Source organism: Malania oleifera, chromosome 12, assembly GCF_029873635.1.
Source record: "Malania oleifera isolate guangnan ecotype guangnan chromosome 12, ASM2987363v1, whole genome shotgun sequence".
In the NCBI taxonomy this organism is placed as follows: Eukaryota; Viridiplantae; Streptophyta; class Magnoliopsida; order Santalales; family Ximeniaceae; genus Malania; species Malania oleifera.
In genome coordinates, this window is record NC_080428.1 from 3,688,354 (window position 1) to 3,714,780 (window position 26,427).

At 35.0% G+C, this 26,427-nt stretch overlaps 1 protein-coding gene across 6 annotated transcripts in view; it reads right to left on the reverse strand.

Annotated features, from left to right (window-relative positions):
* The window catches only part of LOC131144222 (zinc finger CCCH domain-containing protein 37), a 42,298-nt gene extending 19,734 nt beyond the window's left edge, over positions 1-22,564 (reverse strand). The window contains exons 1-11 of one of the 6 annotated variants that reach the window (XM_058092727.1): positions 21,992-22,564; positions 13,523-13,770; positions 3,976-4,035; positions 3,803-3,880; positions 3,631-3,693; positions 3,325-3,540; positions 3,011-3,043; positions 2,697-2,734; positions 2,511-2,557; positions 2,279-2,421; positions 2,043-2,096 (exon numbers count right to left, since the gene is read on the reverse strand). In XM_058092727.1, coding sequence (XP_057948710.1) covers positions 2,043-2,096; positions 2,279-2,421; positions 2,511-2,557; positions 2,697-2,734; positions 3,011-3,043; positions 3,325-3,540; positions 3,631-3,693; positions 3,803-3,880; positions 3,976-4,035; positions 13,523-13,770; positions 21,992-22,415 — 1,404 coding nt within the window. In that variant the 5' untranslated portion in view covers positions 22,416-22,564. The remainder of the gene's footprint in view (positions 1-2,042; positions 2,097-2,278; positions 2,422-2,510; positions 2,558-2,696; positions 2,735-3,010; positions 3,044-3,324; positions 3,541-3,630; positions 3,694-3,802; positions 3,881-3,975; positions 4,036-13,522; positions 13,771-21,991) is intronic. The other 5 variants (XM_058092729.1, XM_058092728.1, XM_058092732.1 and 2 more) reach the window with 5 other exon arrangements.
* Positions 22,565-26,427: the final 3,863 nt, after the last annotated feature.

Here is a 26,427-nt window from a genome sequence, read left to right on the forward strand (position 1 = left end):
GATGTTAAGGTATCATTTAGCACCAAAATCTTGAGCTATTAGGCAATGGACCAGTACTGTTTACTAGACTAAGTATCTAGAACACAGTTTTAGAATACTTCATGGAGGCATGCTTTGAGAGTTGCCTAGCAACCTCAAGATGAGGCAATGCCAAAACACCTTAAGGCTCAGTCCAAAATACCAAATCCCAAAAGGCCAACTTGTCACACAATGAGGCATTTGCACAAAAGGCACACCTTTTGCAATTTTTTAGATTAGACTTACGCATTTTTTAACCAAATTTCTACACGAAAGGAATGCCCAAATATGTGTTTATCACTAGAACTCTTTCAACCTTTCCAAAATAGAAATTATTATAATTATTTACTTAATCATTACATTTTAAAACTCACTTTTAGTCCTACAAGAACAATCTTGTTGTGCGTGAGAATTAAAAGATAGTAAAAATATTGTTTAATGGCTTTTACTACTTTTTAAAATTTTTTGGAAAAATTATAGATATTTTTATTTCAATTATATCTAAAATTCACATCGTCAGTTTATTTTATTTTTGATTAAAAATAAAATATAAAATGAATGATTTAATTGAAAAAAGTTAATTCAGAGTATTAATGTACTGTGGAATAGGTTTTCAAACAACTGACAACCCTAAAATCAGATTTTCAGTTTTTTCGTAACCAACTAAATACCAACAGAAAGAAGCTAACAATGTAAAAACAAATACATTGTCATAATAATAAAACAATCAAAACAAAAAACAGAAATGATACTAAATTACGAAAACTAAAACTAAAACCAGAAATAGAAACTGAAAAAATGAAAACAAGCAACATAGTTAATATTTCTAAAACTAAAACAAATTAGAAACTTAATTGAACAAATGCTCAGGCTTGTCCTTGAATCAAATAATAATTGAAGAAGCATGATTAAATTAATAAAAGTACAAAATAATACAAATAAAAAAAATATTGCATTAAAAATAAAGATTATTAAATTTTTAACTTAATTATTATATTTCAGAAATCAGTTTAAATGGGCAATCTTATTTCTTTACTTAATTATTATATTTCAGAAATCACTTTACAAGGGCAATCTTATTACACTTGAAAAATAGTAAAAATATTTTTAAATGGCTTTCATTATTTTTAAAAATATTCTATGAAAATTTATAGATATTTATATTTTAATTATATTTTAAATTCATATGATCAGTTTTATTTTCATTTTAATTAAAAATTATGTATAAAATGAATTATTTAATCCTTAAAAGTTAATTTTGGATATTGAAGTATTATGGCAACAGTTTCCAAAACAACTGGAAAACCATAAATTTTGGTTTTCAATTTTTTTTATGAAAATAGCTGAAAACCAACAATTGAAACAGAAATTATAAACATACATATTTTCATAATCTGGTTCTTCAATGTTCAAAAATGAAACAAAAAACAGAAATGATACCAGACCCTTAAATTTTTTCTTCATTTTTTAACATACCTGCAATTTATTTACATGTGACCCAATTAATAATAAGAAACAGACATAAATTGAAAGAAAAGGAAAGAATGCATTCTCAAAGCAAATATGCCAACCAGCTGTCTATGCAAAACACAAACCCAACTGGTTATCTTTAGAAACTGATTATGTGCTTTAAAAACAATCATGAAAACCCAGAGGAGGCTCACATGCCCAACCCCCATTTCTTCATTACGAACACATAACACGAAAAGCATTAATAAAAATGAAAACTCACATCACATTCAATCTGCCCAGGTCGTTGAGGGTAGATGGTTGGGCCCAATCCCAGCGACCCAATTAATAATAAGAAACAGACATAAATTGAAAGAAAAGGAAAGAATGCAATCTCAAAGCAAATATGCCAACCTGCTGTCTATGCAAAACACAAACCCAACTGGTTATCTTTAGAAACTGATTATGTGCTTTAAAAACAATCATGAAAACCCAGAGGAGGCTCACATGCCCAACCCCCATTTCTTCAGTACGAACACATAACACGAAAAGCATTAATAAAAATGAAAACTCACATCACATTCAATCTGCCCAGGTCGTTGAGGGTAGATGGTTGGGCCCAATCCCAACTGCGAGGACCAAAACAATGACAAGCATTAGTATGAGCAAGTATTCACCAAAATTAAGTTTCTAAAAAACATTACTAGAGAGAGAGAGAGAGAGAGAGAAACAAATGGAACATAACTTTCTTTAGAATACACACTCTAAAAGCCTTTACCGAACCAAAAATTTCAAGAATCATAAATCTCACCGTCATCTGAGCTATTCTGGGGTCCATAGTCTGTAGGATGGACCCAGCTGGATTAGCAACTCCAATGTTCAGATTAGTAGCTGGAGAGGCTAAAATTGCATGGCCAATTGCAGCAGCAGGTGGATTGATTGCTGCTTGAGTACCTCAACAATATAATTTTGACACAATTGTGAAAAAAACAAATTTGGTGATGTCAAATTGTACATTTGGAAGCAAAACACAAATGACATACCACTTCTATCTGGGTGATTGTAGCGGCAACTGGTGCCATATTTGCAACTGATTCATGAAAATATCAAAAGAAAAACCAAAAAGGGATAAAAGTCTTATGCCCCTCTAAAATTCCAAAATATGAAAAGCAATAAAAGCAAGCAAGTTAGTGCTTGAGAGTTCATCTATCAAAGACAGAAAATTTCACCTGCCAGTTTTCATATAAAATGGGCAATCCACTTCTCCCTGATAGAAACAAACTAACAGTGATCAGAGCAATAATACACCGAACAGAGAGTTTATGTCATCTCAGATTTGTAAGAGGGTGGAAGAAGAAAGGAACATGCATGTTGACAGTTCAAATCTAAACTAGCCAAAGATAGAGGAAGCAAAATAACAGAACCTGTGTCTTTGATATTTTGGATATCACCAAGATCTATTATTTAATATTTCAAAAGTGCACAAAAATAATAATATTGCATCATTCCACATCAAACAAAATCACTCAAAAATTAACCCAACCTTTCTATTCCTGAGAAGAAACATCTTGTACCCCTACAATGAGCAGAATTTATGATTGAATAATAAATCCACAATTTTAATTTAACTGAAAAACCAAAATGTGAGATGAGGGGGTGCAAGATATTATAATCTGTACGTGGTTTGTGAGGACGAGAAGAAAATAATTTTCATTTTGAAGAATTATAATTCTTTAAAATCATTTACACCCCGAGGAGGAGGGAAGGGGGCAAGTAATACAATGATATGTCAAACATTTGATTGATCAAGGCTTATCAATCATTTTCTCTGGCGCTAAATCAGTAAACAGAGGTTACCGGTCGTATAGGCAGTCCTTTGGAGTTATGCATCAATGCAGGGGTGACAACAAGTGGCTTAACTGGCATTGCATCTCCTCTCATTCCATCAACGTTCATTGACAGAGTCTGTTCACCAGTACCATTTTCTTGTCCGGCTGATGGTATTTGGATATCTTTTGGGTGATGGAATTTGCATGTTCCACCAAACTTACAATTTCCGGTCTTCATATAGAACTGTCGCAAAATTATAGCAGGATAATGACCAAATTAATCAGAATAATAAATAGAAGATGTTCCCTGTAAGAGAGCAAATAGATATCTTACAGCACATGGAGGCTCAAATGGCCTCTCAGGCAAAGAAGTACCACTAGCATCTTCTGTAGTACCCTGAAGTCAAAGAACACCATCAGAATCCTAAAAAATGATAATTAAAAAAGGACTCAGAGGGCTGTTCAAGCATAACAGGATGGCAAACGTCATTTCCAATGACACCTACCGAGGACACCAACTGATCTTTTGGATGGTTAAACTTGCATCTCAATCCAAATTTGCATTTTTGAGTTTTCAGAAAATACTGGAACAGATTGAAGGAGTAATAAGCGTCGGTATGGTAAGCAACCGAAGAATTTAAGAATCTTCAAAAATAATATAACTTAATTTTTTTCTTACCGGACAATCTGGCTCCCCAGGCCTCTCAGGAAGGAATTCACTAATCGCAACAAGTGGAACCTTCATGAAAGAATAACAAATGACACAACGGTATAATAAATAGAAAATTTCGCAGGATTCTTACGCATACAGATAGACTGGTTAAAATACCTTCATTCGGTAATATACATCACAATATGTGCCTGTGTGTAGGGTTTGGTTCTTTTTTTTGGGTGGGGAGGGGGGGGGGAGAGAGAAGGGTTTAAGAAAGAGAAACAAAGGGAAAAGGTATTGTTGACCCTGTGAATTGGTTTTGATGATAATAAATTTATCTTCTGAGAACTGATGTGTTCAATGAGGGTGAACAAGTCAAATATTAAAAGTTAAAGCATTTTCACAGGTCAGTTGTCACTTTCTTTTTCGGTGAATCAAAAGCCTGTGCTTACTCATAAATGTCTGGTGAATACAATGTGTCATCCCTTGCTAATTTGGGCCATCTCAATTAAACCAAATGGTTGATATGCCTCCTGATAATTTGAGCGATCTTACATAAACCACAATTCGGATGCACAAACTGCCTGAATGAAATAAGGCATCTCACTCGATCTTTGACAAAGATTTAGGTGATTTTTGACAACCTTTTGTTAGTGTAATGTGCTAATATCAAGGATAAATATGGTAAGGAAAATTTTGTAGATATCTTTTGATAGCAAACGGTTTTTTTCTTTAAGTCACTTCTCCCCCCTCTCTCTCACCCTCCCCCTCCTCTCTCTCTCTCTCTCTCTCTCTCTCCCTCCCTTTGTGTTTGAATCCATCCACCATTGCAGCAGCAGGAAGCACTATTCTCCCTCTTTCCCCAGGCTTCACAGCAGCAGGAAGTCCTCTTTTCTTTATGATCACAGGCTTCACAGCACCAGGAAGCCATCTTTTCTCTCTCATCACAGGCTTCGCTGCAGCCAGAAGCCCTCTTCTCTCACTTATCGCAGGCCTCAGGAGGCCTTCTTCTCTTTCTTGATGGCTGGATTTAGAACAGCTGTGAAATTTTTCACACAGAAATAGGTGGGAGCATCAAGAATTCTCAACGCATACTGCCGGAAACAGAAGTTAACTAAATTCAAGATTTGTTAGTGCTGCAATCTCTCCACCACTTCATGTGCACAGTTAATTTCGCCTGCAACATATCTGATCACTAATTTCTGTCTTTTTCTTATCAGGACTGCTTTATATATATATCTCAAGAGAGCAGGATGGCTGAGCAAGTAAAAGATTCAGCGTTTATATATTGCGTCTGCATCAAGCTTATGTCGCCACATTGCAATACCATTTTCAGCCAAATCAACCAGACCTTGTAGATGAGCGATGTCTTCCTCTGAATCTTGAGGCCTTTCTTTGGTAATAAGGTTTTCCATTAGCATCATAATCTTGTGATCCGTCACATCTGGATCACTTCTTTCTTGAAATCCCAACACCTGTTCTCTTCCTCCAATTCTTGCTTGGCCTCATCTTTCTTTGATGACTCTCATGCCTGCAGATTATCACTGAATTCTGAGGACATTTCTGAAGCTCAATCTTCAACCTAGAAATTTCTTCTTCTGAAACCTGAATCTTCTCTCTTGCAACCCTTAGCTCTTCATCATAATCTGCTATTCGAACAAGCAGATTTTCAGATTGAGGAATCTTGTTCTTCAATATTCTTGGATTTGAATCTTGAGTTTAGATTGAAGAATTCTTGCAATCCCTCATTGCTTAAATATTCTTTGATTAATTTTCGTGAGCAGCATCAAATTTCCTGCGCCAAAGGATACTTACTGTGGTATTTTTCAAGCAGTTGTCATTACCTTTTTAGTTTTAGTCACCAGTGAGATCTTCTCCTCTCTAGTTATTTCTTTTCTCATCAGTATTATTAATTTTTCCAATAGTTTGGTTAGTAGTGGAGACTCCATGTTTATGATTTGTAGGCATAGTAAATGCATTTTCGTGTTTTTGTGTGTTTCATTTGCAAGTTTTAGAATATACAAATTTTTCAGAAGTATTATTGCATGGTTTTTTTAATTATAGGCTACCTTGGATTCACACCCAAAATTGAATGCTTTAAATTTATTATTTTTAAAGCATTATATTGTGTGCATGGTTTCTAATAGTTGTAGGGTGTGATTTAGAAAATTGTCTATATGAAAAAAACAAAAAAATAATGCAAATGTGCACATCGCCTGTGTAACACAAATTCTTTGTACATACAGCCAGTCCCAAGCCCGAATAAAGGAGCAGGGTTGTGTTATGTAGCTGACAGCTAGCGCAAAACTTCGTCAGATCTTTATTATCATGAATTGTTACCAAATCCACCTAGGTCAAGAGAATAGACAGTCAGTATTAAAGGGAGAGGGTTAACAAATTAGCACAAGAAACTAAGATTAGATTTTCAACTTGGAATATAGGGACTCTTACAGGTAAGGTATGGAAATAGTGGATATAATGTTTAGAAAGAAAATTAACCTAATCTGCCTTCAAGAGATGAAATGAGTAGGATAGAAAGCTAGAGAATTGAAATATCAGGATTTAAACTTTGGCGCACTGGTAAAAAAAAGCATAAAAATTGGGTGGGAATTATTGTAAACAAAGACCTAAAAGATAATGTAGTAGATGTTAAAAGAATAGTGGATAGGATTATTAAGATTAGGATAGCTTTAGGACTAGAGATAGTGAATGTTATTAGTGCACATGCTCCCCAAATAGGCTTTGCGAAAAATCTTAAAAGAAAATTTTGGGAAAATATGATAGTGCTATACAAGGGATACCAACGTCAGAAAAGACATTCATAGTAGCATATCTGAATGGTCATATTGGAAGGATAATATAGAATGTGAGAGGATACATGGAGACCATGGATATGGAGATAAAAGTGAGGTTGGTGATACAATCTTAGACTTTGCTATGCATTTACGATTTGGTTATATTGAATACTTCCTTTATAAAAGGAGAAGAACACTTAATAGCTTTCAAGAGTGGGTATTATAAAAGTCAAACAGATTTCTTCTTAATTAGAAACGGGGATCGTCTATCTTGTAAGGATCGTTAAGTTATCCCTAGTGAAACTTTGGCAACACAACATAGAATCATAGTGTTAGGTATATCTATTAAAAAAATGAAAGAGAAGGAATAACTTAAATCAACAAAAGAGGACTAGATGGTGGAACTTTAAGGGAGATAATATAGTAAAATTTAAAGATAAAATGATCAAAGAGAGTGAAAGGATAGTAGAAAATAAGGTAGATGCAAATACTATCTGAAATAAAATGGCTAATTCTATCGTAAGGATAGCAAAAGAGGTTTTAGATGAGTCCAAAGGAGGATAATCGGGTAGTAAAGAAAGTTGGTGGTGGGATCAAGAAATCCAAAGAGCCGTTAAGACAAAAAGAATTTAGTATAAAATATGGCAAAGTTGTGAAAATATAAAAAATCTTGAAAGATATAAAGAAGCAAGAAAAAAAATGCAAAACCAATAAAAAGAAGACTATTAGTGAAGCTAAACATAGAGCTTATGATACTTTATATACTAAATTAAATACAAAATAATGAGAAAAAGGCATTTATAAACTTGCTAGAGCTACAGAAAGAAAATACAAAGAGTTAAGTGATGTAAAATGTATAAAGGACAATGATGATAATGTCTTAATTAGAGAAGAAGAAATAAAAGAGAGGTGACGAAAATACTTCGAAAAGTTGTTTAAAGAAAACCAAAATGAAAGATAGAACTTGGAACTGACAAATGAGGAGAAGACTAAAAATACGAGATCTATTCGCAAAATTAGAGTCCTTGAAGTTAAGATGGCATTAAAAAAGATGAAAAGTGGCAAATCTATATGACCAAATAAAATACCAATTGAAGTTTGAAAATGTTCAAGGGATAAAGGAATTATTTGGTTGACCAATATATTCAACACTATTATAAAAACCAAGAAAATGCCAAAAGAATGGAGGAAAAGTACGTTAGTACCTTTGTACAAAAACAAAAGTGATATTCAAAACTGTAATAACTATTGTGGAATTAAGATTATGAGCCATACGATGAAATTATAAGGGCGGGTAATTGAACATAATATAAGACTAGAAATGAAGATTTCAGAAAAACAATTTAGTTTTATGTCGGGGAGAAGAAGTTTAATGAAAAAGTTTAAGAAAAAAAGAGAGATTTGCATATGGTTTTTATTGACCTAGAGAAAGCATATGACACGGTACTTAGGGAAGTCCTTTGGTATGTCTTAGTTCAAAGAAGAGGGTTAGCAATAGATATACTAAGGTCATTAAGAATATGTATGATATAGTGATTAGCATTAGGACTACAGGAAGGGAATATAGAGAGTTTCCAATCACAATAGGTGTACATCAAGGTTTACTTTGAGTACTTATCTTTTTGCTTTAGTAATCGATGAACTTACTAGGTATATCCAAAATGAGATCCCTTGGTGTATGTTGTTTGCAAATGATACTGTGTTAATTGATGGTAGTAGGAACGAAGTGGCCTCCACCCTATATAATTTCCCAATTTCTTGCAAAATCTCACTCCTTTTCTCCCTCACATCCCAAAAACAAATATCAAGTCCCAACTTCCGAACCATTGATAATTTGATATACATCAAATTTCAACATTTTCACAAAACAAAACCCCTCACACTTGGTCACCCTTCAACATTACACTCCAACCACTCCTTCATAGTCTAGAAAAAAGTTGCGTGAAACAACCACTTGTTCACAAATCTAAAAGGAGCACAAGTTCACCTCACTAGCTTCAAATAACAAGACGACGATAAAACACCGCCTTCAGAAGTATCTCTAGAAACAAATTAGGGAAAGCATCCTCCCAATCAAAACTAAAAAGAAATACTTTAGTCCAAGTAACGATAGACCTAACAATAGCAAACCAAGAAAATGTGCATTCGACAAAGGAATATCCTTTAGATTACACTCTCTAATGAAATTATCAAATCCATTTAAACTTGGAGCCCCTACTTCTCACAAGAAAAATAGATGCCACTAAAATCACCAAGTGAACAAAAATTCAAGGAACACAGAACATAAAATATAACTCCAAATAAGAAGGAACAAAAAAAAACATTGGCAGCCTAAGACAATTAGGACTATAAACTGACATGAAGCAACACTACCCTTCACCCCAAACCTCAAGGAGAAACAAAAAAAAAAAATAGAACAAAAACAGAAAAAGATCCCACGAGCCACCCAACCTTGATAGCAAACTACTCTCCCAAACAACAAGAACGCCCCAAGCCACTCCATGCAAACGCTACCACTCCCAATCTTCGAATCAACTGTGTCTTAGATTCCGGAAGCATAATCAATAGGAGGTGCACTAGCAATGATAAGTTCAACTTATCAATGCATCCACTTGAAACCTTATAACCCCCTACTTGTCTACCCTTAAATCCCCTATAATCAATAAAGGTAGCAATTTTGCAGCCCATCAAATTCTTCCTTGTAATGTAAGTCTTAAAAGCCACCAGTACATGAACCTCCTTACTAGTGGAGTTAAGTAAACTCAAACTAAAACTATGTAACAACTCTTACGGGTCCTGGGTGTACCTCTCACTCCCAAGAGTTTCCACAATCTAAGGCATTCCAATTTAAGTCAACTCCATCAAGTAATTCATCAAATCCAAGCTATAGCTTACGAAGATCTATGTAAGCCTTAAGAGCCCCTAAAAATTTAGCCACGGTTAAATTATGCACAGGAAATCTACAACTTTACCAATAAGGGGATTAGAGGATGTCTGATCAAGATTTTGCAATCCGCAGCCACACCTGAAAAATCAATACTCTTGTGCCCAGCTAGTGAAAAAACTAATGCAATGTCTACTCTCAGCACAGTATCAATCATGATATTATTCCATCTTTTTTTTTTCTCCTCATCACATCTCTTCCAACATGAGTTGCTACGAGCTGCACCACCATGGAACAAAGGATCTCCTCCATACAAATTTCTGCCCCCTGAAAGCCCTTCTTTCTACTTCAAACTCAGAACCAAACCGATGTCAAATGTTTTGAGCACAAGGAACCAGTAATTTGTTTTGTACCACCCTCATAATCTTCCATGATCTCTCATCCTGTACGCTTAAAAGTTTCTTGTCAGGACCTGCCGTAACGTTTATCGAAGACCTTAGCTACTAGCAGACCTAAGAAGTTCACAGGAATGATTGAGACTTTGACAAAGGATCGAATCTCCCACAATGAAGCTTTGTCGATTATCCTTCAAATCCTATCATGTTGTTTCGTGGCCTACAGACAATGAAATCAAAACTGCCTTCTCTTTCAATGCATTCTCTTCATCAGTCACACCTTGAAATATGCAGAGTCTCAAGATATTTTAGTTTATCACATCAGCCCAACCTGGTTTTTATTGAAAGGGTAAGCAATATGGATCAATGTTTTAAAAGGTAAAGGCATAAGGCGAGGTGTTTTAACCCTTAAGACGCAAGGCGACGGGACGTAAGCCTTTTGAGAATTTTGTTTTTTATTTTTTAAAATAAAAAAATAAATAAACTCACAAATACAATGTTAAATATACATATCTAATTTGCAAGCTACTTTGTTGCCATTCAAAAATTGCTAACTGGAATTCATTACATAGATCACGACAAGAGATAGTTGTAAAATTACAAAGATCAAATTATTTTAAAGATCTAAGACACAATTCTCGATTGATAAGGGTGGGTTGAAGTTCATGAGTTTTAGACATCAACTCATATTATGACATTATTTTTATATATATAAACATGGATTTTAAATTTTCTAGCCAAATCTAGCTCGAGAATCACACACCCAAAATGTGTAAGCCTCAACTAAAAATGCACGAAAGGCATTCCTTCTATACAAATGCAGTGTTAGCCTTTTTGGAATTTGATATTTTAGATTGAGCCTCAAGGCATTTTAGGCATGCCTTGCCTTAAGGTATGCCTCAATTGAGCCTTTTAAAACATTGATTTGAATAATAAAGCCTGAAGGCCCAAAAGAAGTAGCAATCCAAACCTCATTCTCCGACGCATTAAGGCCTCCCCCTATTTATTCCCAAATTAAGCTCAAACTAATTCAAATACAAATGAGATTAGTTTCTATTTTTGGGTTGCAAATCACATCTCTCAAATCTTCCTTGAGCAAAATCATTTGAATTTGCATTCTATGAATTCTATTTCCATCTACCTTCACCAGAAAACCTCTATCTTCAATATGTCAGCATATCTCAAGTTCTGCCAAGTTGGCTACTCGAATGTTGATTTTTGATATTGATCAACATCCACCAAATTTTTCAATCCACAATTTCCCACACCCAAATTGTAGTCTAATAGCATGTTGCTCTCCACCTCAACCATGTTCACCTAGAAAGTACCATTCATGAGTAATTTCATCATTTTAGACACCTTCCTCCACCATATCAGATCCTCACCATCTGGGAACCTCCTCGAACAAATAGCCCTTGACTAAGAAATATTCTCAAACACTAAGAATCATCCCTACTCATTCTTCAAAAGCCTTATGCGCAGTAAATACCCAGAGGTCATACACATTTTCCCCATGGATATTCCTTGCTAGCCCAGAGGACCTTCACTTGTTCAGCTTCAGCAAACCATCTATAAGCTTGATCCTCCATTGCAATAAAGGAAGACGTCTTCCTAGAAAGTTCAATAATATGATAGTTCCATTGCTGGCCATCTCGAAAATTAAAATCATCCTATCGGCTTTAACTATTTTTTGAAACTTCATTAATTAAGACTCTACGAGGTCTTTTTGGGAATTCTCAAAAGGGAATGATGCTAGAAATAATTTTTATCCAAACATTAATGGGTAGTGCATTAGCATCTAATACAAATATGGGTCCACAATACATTGCAACTCGAAATCAAGATATTGGGATTGAAGTTGTCAATCAATTTGTAACCTTTCAACAATACCAATCAAGCCAAATGAAAAACAAGCCTTTCACCATTTTTAGGTTTAATCCATATGAATAATTAAATATTCAACAGAGTGATTGCTTAATTCATCAATATTGTTTTAGAAATGGAATAGTTTACTCTGTATGAATAATTAAATATTCAACGAAGTGATTGCTAGTTCATCAATATTGGTTTAGAAATGGAATGCTCCCTTTAATGCAAATGACACAAAAATGGTCGTTCGAGTTTTTATTTAACAATAAAATTAAACCTATTTTCCTTTTATAGGTAACAAAACATTAAAAAATGTCAAGCCGATGTCACCAAAGTACAAAAATAGGTGTCAAATTTTAAGATCCGTTAAAAGGGAAGGTCCAGTTTTTTCAATTACAGCAGGTAAAATAAAGTGAAATAATCTTCGATTATCTCTTTTTTTTATGGAAAAAGAAACATTTTCAAAATGGAAATAACATTTCAAATATTATTTTAATCTTCAATTATTTTCCGAACCTTACAATGGTGGTTTCTTAATTGGAGGGGAAAAAATAAGGCATCCTGTTAAGGACCTCTCCCCCCCCCCCCCTCTCAACAGCTCAACATGGGACTTTCGTGTTGGAGGTATCACATTAAATCCTTCAAAAATGGTTAGGGGCATGGAAATAAGTATAGACTACGCCATGTACAAACTACAGAACATGCCCAATGGACCTCCCAACAGATTCTTCAAAAGAAAAAAAATAATAAGGTTAATAAATTATTTATTTGATAAAACCTATCAAATATATTGTCCGCATATATCATAAAACATATACATGATGTAATACATATCATCAAGAGGTATCATTTTGCACGTACTGGATCATATTTGATGAGACAGACAACTTCATGTCATATATAATTAACATCATCCCCTTCCCTAACCAAATGTGCAGCCCTAAACACACCCCACTTTTTATTTCCAGCAACAAAAATATAATTCAAGAAAGCACATTGGAATGAGCCAGCACTAATGAACCAAAGCTGGATACGCTCACTTTGAAGCTACCTATAGAAAAGAACAATTTTATAGTACTTAAACAGGAATTTCAAGATTAACAACTATAACAAATTCCATTCAAAATATTAGCATTTATACTAAAATAACCATGGCTAACTTTGATACTAGGATATAGGGCAGCCACGAGAAAATAAGACAGCCAAATCACTGAACATTTACCACGCGTAGCTGCACCCAAAAGACACTTTGAACAACAAAACATAATAATTTAGCAGGCTGCCCATCCCCTACAACCAAATTTTAATTAGATAAACAAAAGGTATGTAAACCAAACTATATTTTTAAAAATGAAAAAATTAGTATAGAAATTATCAGTTCACCGGATTTTATTCTACATACAGGGAAAATTATAATAATAAGCACAGTTGATTTCATAGAAAAATCATTTACACATTCGTTTAACAGTTGTAAATCCTTGAGGCTGTGCTTATATCACAAGATTGAATTGCTTATAATCGAAATACAGGTATTCTAATATAGAATTTAAAAGCTACTGCATAACATAAGAATATTTTTATGTATAACCCCATACAATATCATAAGAATAAGTATAGCAATGAACGGTCACCTCTTTCCAATCTGGGATCCCACCCTCAGGAACCCAAATAGGATGGTCAAACTTGCAGCTATCTCCAAATTTACAGGTTCTTGTGAGCATATAATGGGCACAATCCTTCTCTCCCGGCCTCTGTGGATAAATAGGCAAATTGCTTGCACTCTCGAATCTAGGGCGCTTGGCTAAAGAGTTGTTAGAAAACCAAGCTTCACTTTGCCCAATCATGCTATGAGCACCCAAAACAGTCTGATGGTAGAGCGCTATAGTAGATTGTAGACAGAAGTATAAACAAGAAAACCAAGGCAAACATTTGTGTTACTATAAAAGTATGACTTAATAATAATATTGTATTAAAAAAGTATAATTAATAGAAGGCAAATGAAACTAAAATGGTTAATAAGTTTACAAAAGTACATTACAGCTTTAATCTTTCAACTCTTAAATACTTCTAGTGGGCAAATGAAAATAGATACGCAAATGAAACACATGCCAAAAATAAGTAAAATAAATTAGTTATGTAATAATATGAGCAAATTAAGTTTAAAGAATTTACTAAAAAAAAATTTGATATACATCACAAAATAAATATAACTTAGCCTATGCTGCACACAATGTCCTAGTTCTTTTCACACAAATCACAAGCCAAGATAAAGGAGGAGGATTGCCTAAGGTAGCTAACAACAAGCATAAAACTAGTCATATATCTACAATAAGAATCCATTTGGGCATCCGGCGCAACACATTGCACTTATACCATCCAGATGTAGCGAAAAATGGGCAAGGGTAGACTAGGTCATCACCCCAAAGTGATGCACTATGTCAGCGCCCAGGCATGGTGTCAAATATACAAAAATTCTTGCATTATTCTGGATGTGGGAAGGTAAAGAAGTTAGTTTTGGAGACTAGGGTTAGATTAGCAGCTTAGAATATAAGGACACTTACTCGTAAGCTTGGAGATAGCTAACACAATGATTAGAAGAAAATTTAACATAATATGCCTTAAAGAAACTAAGTAGAGGGAAAAGCTAGAGAAATTGAAAAAAAAAAAACGAGATTTCAACTTTGGTACAAAAAGAATAACATAAGAATGGGTAGGAATCATTGTAGACAAACATTAAAAATAGTGTCGTAAAATGTTAAAAGTGTCATAAAAATAAAAATGGTTTTAGGACAAGAGGTAATAAATGTCATTAGTGCTTATTCTCCTCAAATAGGCCAAGCAAAAACCTTAAAAGACAATTTTAAAAAGATATCAATAATATTACACAAGGGACGTAAAGGATTGGGAAAATATTCAAAGGAGCTGATTTGAATGGACATATTGGAAAGGATAATAAAGGTATTTAAAGATATACAGAAAGATGGAAAAGGAGACAAAAATGAGGTGACATGACCCTAGACTTCACCATGTGATCTTATTACACATGCTTTAAAAAGAGGGGAGAACACTTAATAACCTTCAAGAGTGTACAAAATAGAAGACAAATTGATTTTTTTTAACTAGAAGGGTAGATTGTTTATCATGTAATGATTGTAAGTTATCTGAAGTGAAAGTTTAACAACACAACATAGACTCCTAGTGCTAGTTATATGTATTAAAAAATGGAAGAGAAAGGGTAACATAAAACATTAATCTATACAATGACCTTGGAGCCAAATCTTAAATTTTTCCACCAAATCCTTTCTTCTTCACCTTCTCAAATCTCCCACATCCAATTTGCTTCCTTAGAGCCACATTGTTTAGAAGGCTAGAGTTCCATTTAAGATTCCAACCTTTATCTCAATAGTGACACAGGATTAACACACGATTTTCTTCAGATTAGAAAGCATTGCATGACTATCAAGACTAATATGTGTGCGATGTGCTGTGAACCCAATGAAATGAATGCTCACATTCCTAAATTGTAAGGTTCCTAACCACCTTTGAGTGCCCCTTTTTCTTGCTCTAGTGAAGCCTGGGTGCCTCCCTAAACTATGGGCAATTTTTTGCTCATGAGTTACTGAGGTTTTGGTAAGAATGAGAAGGGAGAAGTGCTAAGGCATAGTGTGGTGCTTCCTATTATATGGACATTATGGGTCAAAAAAAATGCGAGAACCTTCAATGATCACATAATCTCCCCAATTTTGTTGTGGGATAGAGCAGTCTTTTCAAGCTCTATTTGGGTCCACTCTTTTGAGTTTTTTAGGGGTTTGCCACTGCCCAATCTTGTTGGAGATTGGCAGGCAGTGCTTTTGTAATTCATTTTGAAATTTTAGCTGCATTTGAAATTTTTGGGTTGTATATCTCACTATTCTTGGGAGGACATCGTGTTCTCCCTTCATTGTAGCATCTAGTTCTGTTAATATAATGAGAAAAAGGGTAATATAAACAGATGCAAGATAACTAGGCAGTGGAACTTAAAGGGAAAAATATAATAAAATTTAAAGATAGATTGGTAAATATATGATTGGACAATAGGGGATCACATAGACGCAAACAATCTTTGGAGTGGGATAGCTAGCATTATTAAAAAGATAGCAAAAGGATTTTTGGGTGAATTAAAAGATTCTCAGCTAATAAAGAGCGTTGGTGGTGGATCAAGATGTCCAAAAAGCTGTGAAGACATAAGGAATTTGGTTTAAAACATGGAAAAATATAGAAGCATGGAAAGCTTTGAAAAGTGCAAAGAAGCCAGAAAAATGCCAAAAAAAAACCGTTAGTAAAGCTAAACAGAAAATATAATAATTTATACACCAACCTAGATACAAAATGAGAGAAAGGACACATATTTAAACTTTAGAGAGTCAAAGAAAGAAAAAGTAAGGAATTATAAAAGATGAGGCTGATACTGTCTTGATTAAAGGAGACAAGAAAAAATGATCAAGTTACTTCAATAAGCTATTTAAAGAAGATCAAGTAGAAGGCCTATGCTTCAAAGACAAATCAAAAAAAGGCTAAAAAAATTTGGGATTTATTCACAAATTAGAGTTAACAAAGTTAAGTTTGCATTAAGAAAATGAAAAACAAGGAAATTTTGGATAGGAAAAGTTCATTAAAAAAAAGAGAGAAATTACAAAGAATGGAGAAGAAAAAAATGAAAAAAGCATAGGACCCAATGACATCCAATTGAAGTTCGGAAATGTCTAGGTGATACGGAATCATTTGGTTAACTAAATTTTTTAACAAAACTAAAAGAACTAAGAAAATGTCAGACAAATGGAGGAAAGGCACCTTAATACCTATATAGAAAAATAAAGGAAATATTCAAAAATTTAATAACTACTATGGAATTAAACTTATGAGATACAATGAAACAATGAGAAAAAGTAATTGGACAAGGACTTAGGTTAGAAATGAGGATATTTGAAAATCAATTTGGTTTTATGCCTAGGAAATCGACTACAAAAGCTATACATCTTTCAAGAAGATTAATAAAAACATTTAGGGAAAAGAAGTGGAACTTGCACATGGTTTTTCTTAACTTATAGAAAGCCTATGATAGGATACTTAGGAAGTTCTATGGCGGATTCTACAAGAAGAGGGGAAAAAAAGGAGTATGTACTCAAATATACCAATGTCATTAAGGATATGCATGATTAAGTTATGACAAGTGTTCAAGAACACAAGTGGAGACTCGAAGGAATTTCCAACACATGGTGTACAACAATCTAATTTGAACCCAGAGGAGGAGCATCCAAAATGAGATTCCATGGTGTATGTTGTCCGATGATATTGTCTTAATTGATGAAACTAGGGGTTGAATAGAATCTAAATTAGAATTATAGAGAGAAGCTATAGAACTAAAAGTTGTAGGATGAGAGGAAAAAAACATAATAGATGAAATGTAATTTTAGTCATGGTAAACGGAATATTGGAATATTAAAGAAAAATTAAATTGGTCAAGAACTTAACTAGTAGATTTTTCAATATCTTGGATCAATTATGCAAGTTGAAGGAGGAATCGAAGATGTACTAGATAATTAAAGCACGTAAGTAAAATGGACAAGTGCCTCGCGCATGTTCATAGTTAGAATCTTACGATGTGCAATTTGATTCATACAAATCGTATCAATTACACACCAAATCAATTCAAATCTTACTAGCAAATCTAAAAACAACTAAATAGTTTCCAAAGCTATCAATATTCGCCACATGAATCTAACAAAATCCATTGAGTCACATGATCCTAGACCTATCATATCCTAACTAGTTAAAACCCCAAAAACCACTTCTATTTTTACATGATTACCTTCCATGTCAATGTCAATTTTGTGCAAAAAACAAGGAGACAATAGAACTTTAGGTCTTATGTTGCTTTTACAAGATCATTCTTCACTCAAGGAGGAGTTTAGTGTTTTGGCAATGAAGAGGAGCAAAACACTCATTTGGCTAAGGTGCTACTCAGGTATCTTCATGTTGTTAAGATTTCTTTTTTTTAGTAATTTGTTCAATTATTATCATTTTTTAAAAGTATATTTTTATTTTCCTTTTTAACTCAAGAAAGAATAAGCAAGAAAAAAAATTTTTAGAATTGTTGATAAAGTTTAGTTTTTCATTATTTTTTCTTCATTCCTTCCCTTAAACAACACGAGGCTCATTTTTTTTAATTAATGTATCTTGGTTCATTACCTTACTTTTCATTTGATTAGGGAAAGCATACAAATGAAATATCATTTTTTTTAACATTCAAAAGTTACATGTATTTTACTATTTTGCTTGTTGTTCATATATCAACATATGCATGTCTTTTGGAAATTGATTTTGGAAATTTGTTCCAAATCTTAAAATTTGACTCAATTCTCAATTCGTCACAAAATTGGAATTTCAATTCACGACTCAAATCTCACTTTGACAACTATGGCCTGTTGCGTGATTGTAGAATACCCTTAACATTAATAGAAAATTTATAGGACGACTACCAACTATGCTATATTGACCAGAATGTTGGATGATTAAGAAACAATGTATCCAAAAAATAAAGGTTATCAAAACAAGAATGCTAAGGTGGATGAGTGATTCAACTTTAAAAGAAAAAATTAAGAAATTAACATATTTATTGTAGAAGATGAGATACAAGAGGGGCAGTTTGGGCACCTGCAACACCAAATAGGGCAACAATGAGGAGTGAGCAGGAGTGAGACAACTATTGTTAATGGTAGTAGATCGGCTAGGGATAGACCTAAAATAATTTGAAATGAGAGAGTAAAGGCTTAACGGCCCTTAAATTGTTGGAAAAGAGTGCCTAAGATCGTGTAATTTGGTGAGAAAAAACATGTGGCCAGCCCCACCTAGTGCAACTTGATGCTTAGTTTGTCATTGATGTTGTTTACCACACAAATAAATAAAGCATTTCACATTTTTGAAATGGCAAATGTACCAATAATAAATTCATTAATATTTGAAACTAGTGTTTGGAGTATTGATATATGAACTCTGTCATAAAGTTAAAATATTTTAAGCATCATCGTCAATTTTTCCCCCTTTTGATAAGCGAAGAAAAGACTCAATAACGAAAACAAAGATTACATGCAAAAAAATCCAATAAAACCAATGGAAGCTAGGGTATTCACGAAATGATGACCACTGAACTAGAAATACTAAGTTTTGTATTGAATGTCTTTAACTGCATTGACTGACAATTTTAAATTGTCAAAATCAAATCTACAAAGATTTTTCGCAGCACCTAATTACCTAGGTTACTTAAGGCTAGATTTTTGGAAGCATGACCAACTTTTCTACAAAGAGCTCACCATTTCACTTGATCAAAACTACAGCAGGCCATCCATTGCATAAACCAAGGAAAGCTCATGTTTCAATAACAACACCCTTAAACCTAGTTTCTTTAAATGGGAAAAAAAATCTCTAATTACTTAAAATGTTTACTTCTAAAGCATATGTATATATGCAATGACCAAAATTCTCCTGGTGCGAAAACAACCATCATAGCAAACCCTGTCATTATTTAGTCCAACTTTAAGCACCTCAAGTTACACCATCCCCCCATTCACACCATGCATTTCTTCATATGATTAAAAATTATTCTTACACAAACATGGCCCTCCATTGGCCATTTTTAACAAACCATACACAAAATTTGTTTCTCTTTAGCCTCAACTCTTGTTTGTGGTTTTTCTCAAAACATCCTCTCCTCTCACTTACCCATGTGAATACAAAAACGGCCCCATTCTTATGAGAAATTTTGATTGGTGATTGTTTCAGTCAAATCCATGTTATATAGAAGATAATCACTAGCCAATAATTATTCAATCAAATGTGTGTTTAGCCCAAAGTTGTCCAGAACAAAGCACGTTTTGAGTCGCAGTACAAGTACAAGAATGAAGTACTCTACCTAAAAGGTACGCTGTTCTAAGGAGGTAGCCTTAGTCTAACGCAAATTCAAGTTGCAGTACACTTGACCCACTTATTTTGGTTGATTAGCCAGTAAGCTATGTTGAATCGCAATAAGTTTCGAATAATTACTTAGGGTATAATATGGAATATAGAAAAAATCCATACAATTCCTGCTCAACTAAATTATATAAATTATAAATAAACAACAATTTAATTATTAAAATAATTTATTTCTTTTATAGTGAACTGTGTTAGTTTTTAAATAAGGAGGTACGTGGGGGTAAATTCCTTGGTCACTCAAACAGCTCTTACCTATTCAAATCAATTGACCATTACAAGAAGCTAGTGTCTCACCAGCAATAGGAAGCCCTCTTCTCTCACTGTTATAAACTTCACAAAGCAGTTTTGCAGCAGCAATTTCATGTCTATCATCTCTAACTATTCTACCATTCAGTTTTCCAGAAAGCTCGAACTCAAAATTCAACAAATGCTTGCAATTTTTCCCACTATTTGTTTTGAAATTTCTAATTTCGTATGACTTTCATTTGAAAATAGTTCACAAATCAGGCCCACTTTCAGAGAGTTAAATCTTGACCCCCATCAATCCAAGGTGCCATCGACCCTCGAATTGGTCCATGCAACCTGGATTATTGTTCCTGGGCGGGCAGCAACTGCGGTCTAATCTTGCATACCACAATGTCTACACTGCATTGTGTTTTAACTTCCTTTTTTATGGACAATTAACTTTATTAAGGAAAAAAAATAGAAATGAAAAGAGTAATATAATTTTGTAAAGATGCAAATAAAGCAAAAACACATTAGTACAGTAAAGCTCACCACTTTTGCAAATCAAACAAATGCAATCCTTTGACAATACAACTAGCAAAGCACCAACACAAAGGAAGAACCTAATTGTGCTCCAAGATATAATTTTGCAAAGTTGCTAGATTTTAAAGATTCTAGCATTATGGTACAACCAACAACAACAAAATCCAGCCTTAAGTCCCACTAAGTGGGGTCGGCATTATGGTCCAACCAAATAGAAAATAATATAGCAAAAGCATCCAACTCCCAAAGAATCTTCCCTTAGCTACCACAACCAAAACCCCAAAACTTTTGGAAAAAGAACCCCTACAGGAAATAGGGCAAAGACACTACTCCCTGTCAACTACAAACAACTTACTCCGAATACACCATATGAAGAGCCCAATGCAGAAAAATATCAACATTAGTCCATCCATCCCAATTGCAAAGGGCACAAAAATTTGGAGATGTCACCCTATTAGTCCTTCCATACTATAACAAGACATAAATATTAATTCTAAAGGGCTATAGACTTTGCACCTTTTGTTTGCACTTAATAGCCTCTAATGAAGGAAAATCTCTTTTAGTTCAAGAATAAATGAACAGAAGTTGTTTGTTAGAATCAATTGCTAGCTCCAACTATTCGTTGATTCAGTTAGACTTGGTTACACTTTGTATAAGGCAATGGTCCATTAAGAGCCTGGACTTTGGAAGGGGTCTTAACCTGCCAAATAATAGAGAGCAAAAGAAAATGGGCAGCATCTTTAACTCAAATCAATTGCATAGAAAGATTTTAAAAAAACATACACGTGCACACACACACACACACACACCAGAAGCATCTAAGGTTGAAACTTTGTTTTCGCAATAAAATGTGTCTTTGATGAAGTTAAGGCTGTTAACTAAATAGTTAACAATGAAACATGACAAGTCTCATTCTTCAATGAACTACCAAAAAACACCATTCTGATATGCTACAAGAAACTCAAATGCTGTGAAGATAACGCTTAAATTCCAACATATTGAAATAATGTGTTATACTTGAGTAAGGACTAGCAATATGGTATCAAAGATTTTTCCTGAGCGTGGCACTATATTTTTACCTGTAAGTAGATTATTAATAGCATAATATTTTAACTTCATGCAACATTAACAGTAAAGAAAAATGTCAGAAAGACGACAAGACCTATAAAAAGAAAATGTTAAAGGAAATAAACATTACACACAAGAATGTTAGACCGCAGATATCGCAGACCTAATTTACAAGAAAGCTAGAAAATATTAAATAAATCAAAAAAAAATTAGAAGATTATAACAAAAAAATGTAAAGAATAGAGAACGCAAACCTTCGTTGGAGCGTTTCAAGCTAGCAACAACCGGGTCGACAGCAGCCCCAGCGTCGGCAGTAGACCAGGCTGCCCGAGAAACCAAACTGGCGGCCGCGGGCGCTGCCGCAGCTGCAGCAGAGATTCTGGCGGCCGCGGCAGCCAAAATACCGCCGGCAGAACCAACTCCTGCTCCGGCGATTTCGCCGGCGGAAGAGAACCTCAGAGAGTCCTTCTGGCTGAGAAACAAAGATGCTCGGTCGGCTGAAGAGTAGGCGGAGGGATCAGAGGAGAGGCGATCGGAGGCTGTGAGGTAGCGGGAAGAGGAGAGCAGGGAGTCTGGCAAATAGGGATCAGTGATAGACCTAGAAGAGTATAAGGTAGAGAGATTTGCCGCTCCTGGTCCTCCGTAGCTAGGGTTGTAGCCGTAAAGCGGGTTCGCCATCCTTCACAGATGCGGCTGCCTCCACTAAGAAATGCCGCGGGCGCAGAGGAGTAGGGGACGCGCACACAGTTCGAGAAAAAGACGTGATTGGAATCGGAATGGGACGAGCTTATTTGTAACCTGCTCTTCTTTTACTTGTTTCCAAACAGGAGGTTAAATAGAGTGAATCAGTCATTAAATGCAAAGCATTAAAAGCCTCCTCATTTCTTATAATTTTAAATTAAAATTTTATATCTATATGCTATGCTATTTCTAAATGCACAAAATAGTTTTCTTAATAATATTATTGTGATAAATTTTATAATATAGATAATATCCTTATAAATTATTTGTAGTTCCATTTTTAATAACAATGATTTTCTAATTACAACTAAGTATATGCTTTCTTTATAACCACCTTCGGACATTAAGGGAAATTGTTGATCTTGTTATGATTACGAAATTTTTCCTTTTTGTCCATTTGTTTTATAAGGAATAAATTTTATTAAAATATAATACTAATTTGTAATCAACAACAGCAACAACAAAACTAAACCTTAAGTCTCAATTGGTAGGGTCAGTTACATGAATCATTTTTTACCAATTTATGCGATCATTGACCATTTCTTTTGACAGATTCAGGAATATTAAATTCTTACTCATTATCTCCTCCCAAGTTATTTTAGGTCTACCCCTACCCCTTATACTACCCCCACAGCAACTAATTCACACCTCACCAGTGATGTAGAGACCGGAAGAATTTTGGTAATTAAATAATAAGAGAAAAAGAAATTCTAAAGGATTCCTGCAGGGTCTTTTCAACGAGCGCAGCGCGTTCGTCAACGAACAGGCTTCTTGGGATCGTCAACAAAGACATTCGTCTCGTCGACGAGGAGTTGCCGAAAGGGCCGTTTTCAAGGTCTAAATTTCATCAACGAGGAGTAGACGTTCGTCGACGAGACTATTTATTGGACTTGTCAACAAGGAGACATGGCTCGTCGACAAGGCTACGTGGACAAACACTCTATATAAAGCCAAAAAAACCCATTTTCTGCAAGGAAAATCATATTTTCCTTACAATTTCTCTCTCCAGCTCAGTTCTTCTGCCTTCTCTCTAGATTTTTTGCCCGGTTCTTCTAGCGGACCTGTATGTGCATGAGATAGTGCGAAGGCATGGAGTGCCGGTGTCCATTGTTTCAGATTAGGATTCGAGGTTTACTTCTCGCTTTTGGAAGAGCTTACAGGACGCACTAGGGATGAAACTTACTTTCAGTACAACGTTCCACCCCCAGACTGATGGACAATTGGAGAGGACGTTACAAATCTTGGAGGATATGTTACGGGCTTGTGTATTGGACTTCGGTGGTAGTTGGATTCAGTTTCTGCCACTAGTGGAGTTTGCCTATAACAACAGCTTCCAGGCTAGTATAGGGATGGCACCGTTCAAGGCTTTGTATGGTCGGAGGTGTCGATCTCCTTTGTATTGGGATAAGGTCGGTGAATGTCAGGTTTTAGGACTTGAACTCATGCAGCAAGCGTCTAAGAAGGTAGGTTTGATCCGGGAGAGGATTAGATCGGCTCAGAGTTGGCAGAAGAGTTACGCGGATGTCCGCCGCCATGAGTTGGAGTTCGAGGTAGAGGGTAAATTATTCCTTAGAATCGCTCCGATGAATGGAGTAATGAGATTTGGAATGAAGGGCAAGTTAAGCCCGAGGTATACTGAACCATTCGAGGTTATTGAGCAAGTGGGTCCGGTAGCCTACAGAGTTGCACTACCCCCAGCACTCTCGAGGGTCCACAATGTGTTTCATGTATCTATGTTGAGAAGGTATGTGTTGGATTCATCTCATGTTATCAGTTATGATGAGTTGAAAATTGAGGATACCCTAGCGTATGAGGAAATACCTGTTCAGGTTTTGGACCGTAAAGTTCAGAAGCTTTGTACTAAGGATATACTGTTAGTGAAGGTATTATGGCGAAACCACAAGGTTGAGGAAGCTTCTTGGGAACTGGAAACGAAGATATGCCGGAAGTATCCGCAATTGTTTTGAGTAGTAGTTGGATAGCAGGGTGGTATGAATATGTATGTACGTATGTATGTAATAATCTGTTATCGTATTGTATTGTGTGGTTAGTCTTTGGGAGAGTCTTGTAGTATTGTAAGCTCCCGATACCGTGTATGTATGTAACCATGGTATTCCTCTGCCATAAGAGAGGGAAAATATGTATGTATGTATCATGATGGGGCTACGTATAAATGGTCGTCGTATTCTCTAGAGTATGTATGTATGTATTGTAACGGGGCTACATATAAATGGCCGCTATATTCTCTAGAGTATGTATGTATGTATTGTAATGGGGCTTCGTATAAATGGTCACTATATTCTATAGAGTATGTATGTATGTATGTATTGTAACAGGGTTGCATATAAATGGTCGTTGTATTCTCTAGAGTATGTATGTATGTATTGTAACGGGGTTGTGTATAAATGGCTGTCATATTCTCTAGAGTATGTATGTATGTATTGTAATGGGGCTGTGTATAAATGGTCTTCGTATTCTCTAGAGTGTGTGTATGTATCATGAGGGGCTGCACATAAATGGCCTCCGTTTCACCTCAAAGTGTGTAGGTATGTAGTAGTATAAATGTGTTCGTAATAAGAGATTGCAAATTTCGAGGACAAAATTTTTTGTAAGGAGGGGAGGTTGTAAGAACTAGAACCGTAGTATGTGGGTTAATATTGAAAGAAGGCTAAAAAGGTAATTGGGTAGACTTTGTCGACGAGTCCATCATTCGTCGACGAAGGTTGACGGCTCCTCATCGATGAAATTCAGAGGCTCGTCAACGAGAGAATGCCGAGAGGCTCGAAGGAATTGGAAATATCCGGCTCGTCGATGAGGCCACTGTCTCATCGATGAAGCTAATGGTGGACTCATCGACGAGGATGCCAATTCATCAACGAATCCACCCAAGTCAAGGGCTATAAATATCAGTTCCATTACTTCTAAGCTAAGTAATCTTAAATATCCTCTCTCTCTCTCTCTCTCTAGTTTTCTTCACCATTCGTCGCCTGATTCATAAAGCCAACATTACTACGGGGATCAAGGAAGGATTCTCTACGTTTTTAGAGGATTGGAATCTCATTTTGAGCGTTTTTGGGTTTCAGGCTAAAATCGAGGTAAGGCTCGATTTTCGTTTCTGTTTTAGAATATGTGTAGTAGTACGAATTATAAGCATGTATTGTACTGTGGTTTGTAGGTTTTGGAGTCTCGGTTCATAGTTTGGGAACTGTAGAGTTCGTAGTTAGAATTCGGGTTAAGGTAAGGGGATTCAGTTTATATTAGTTTATTTTCGAAATTAGGATCGGTAAGCTTGTAGGCTATAATCATATGTATGCTTTGGTAACTTGTTTGGGAAGATCTATGGGGTAAAAATACAGGATTTTTGGATTACAGTTTTTTGGGAAAAATGGGGATTTCATATATCATCTCTACTTTGTTTAGGAAACCATTGGTTATGCTGAAATTGTATTATTGAGATGATTGTTATACATATTTGCATAAATTGTATACTTGAATTTGAAAATGATATGATTTGTCGTAAACCAAATAAGTGTGGTATGTATGGTTGTATATAAATGTTATAGGTATTTGTAAAACAGCTAGTGGCGTCTAATTACTGTACGCTAATATGTATAGGAGTGTGAACTCCAAAATGATTCTAGGTTTTGTGAAATCGGCTAGTGGTGGCTAATTATCATACGTCGAAACAGCTATGTGGCGGCTAATTACCATACAATGCGCCATGTACCGATGTCAAAATCGTGGGTGAGAGTGTCCAACTTTATATCTGAGGGTGTGAAATATCACCATGTCAACCAGCTGGTCACCGAAGGGTGTGAGCCACCCTGTATGGCAATGTAATCGTTGTGAAGTTTTGAGTTCATGGAGTAGTTGTGTGTTGGCAGTGTAATCACTGTGAAACTTGAGTTCATATCATAGTTGCGTACTTGTGTGAGCTACATCGTATTAT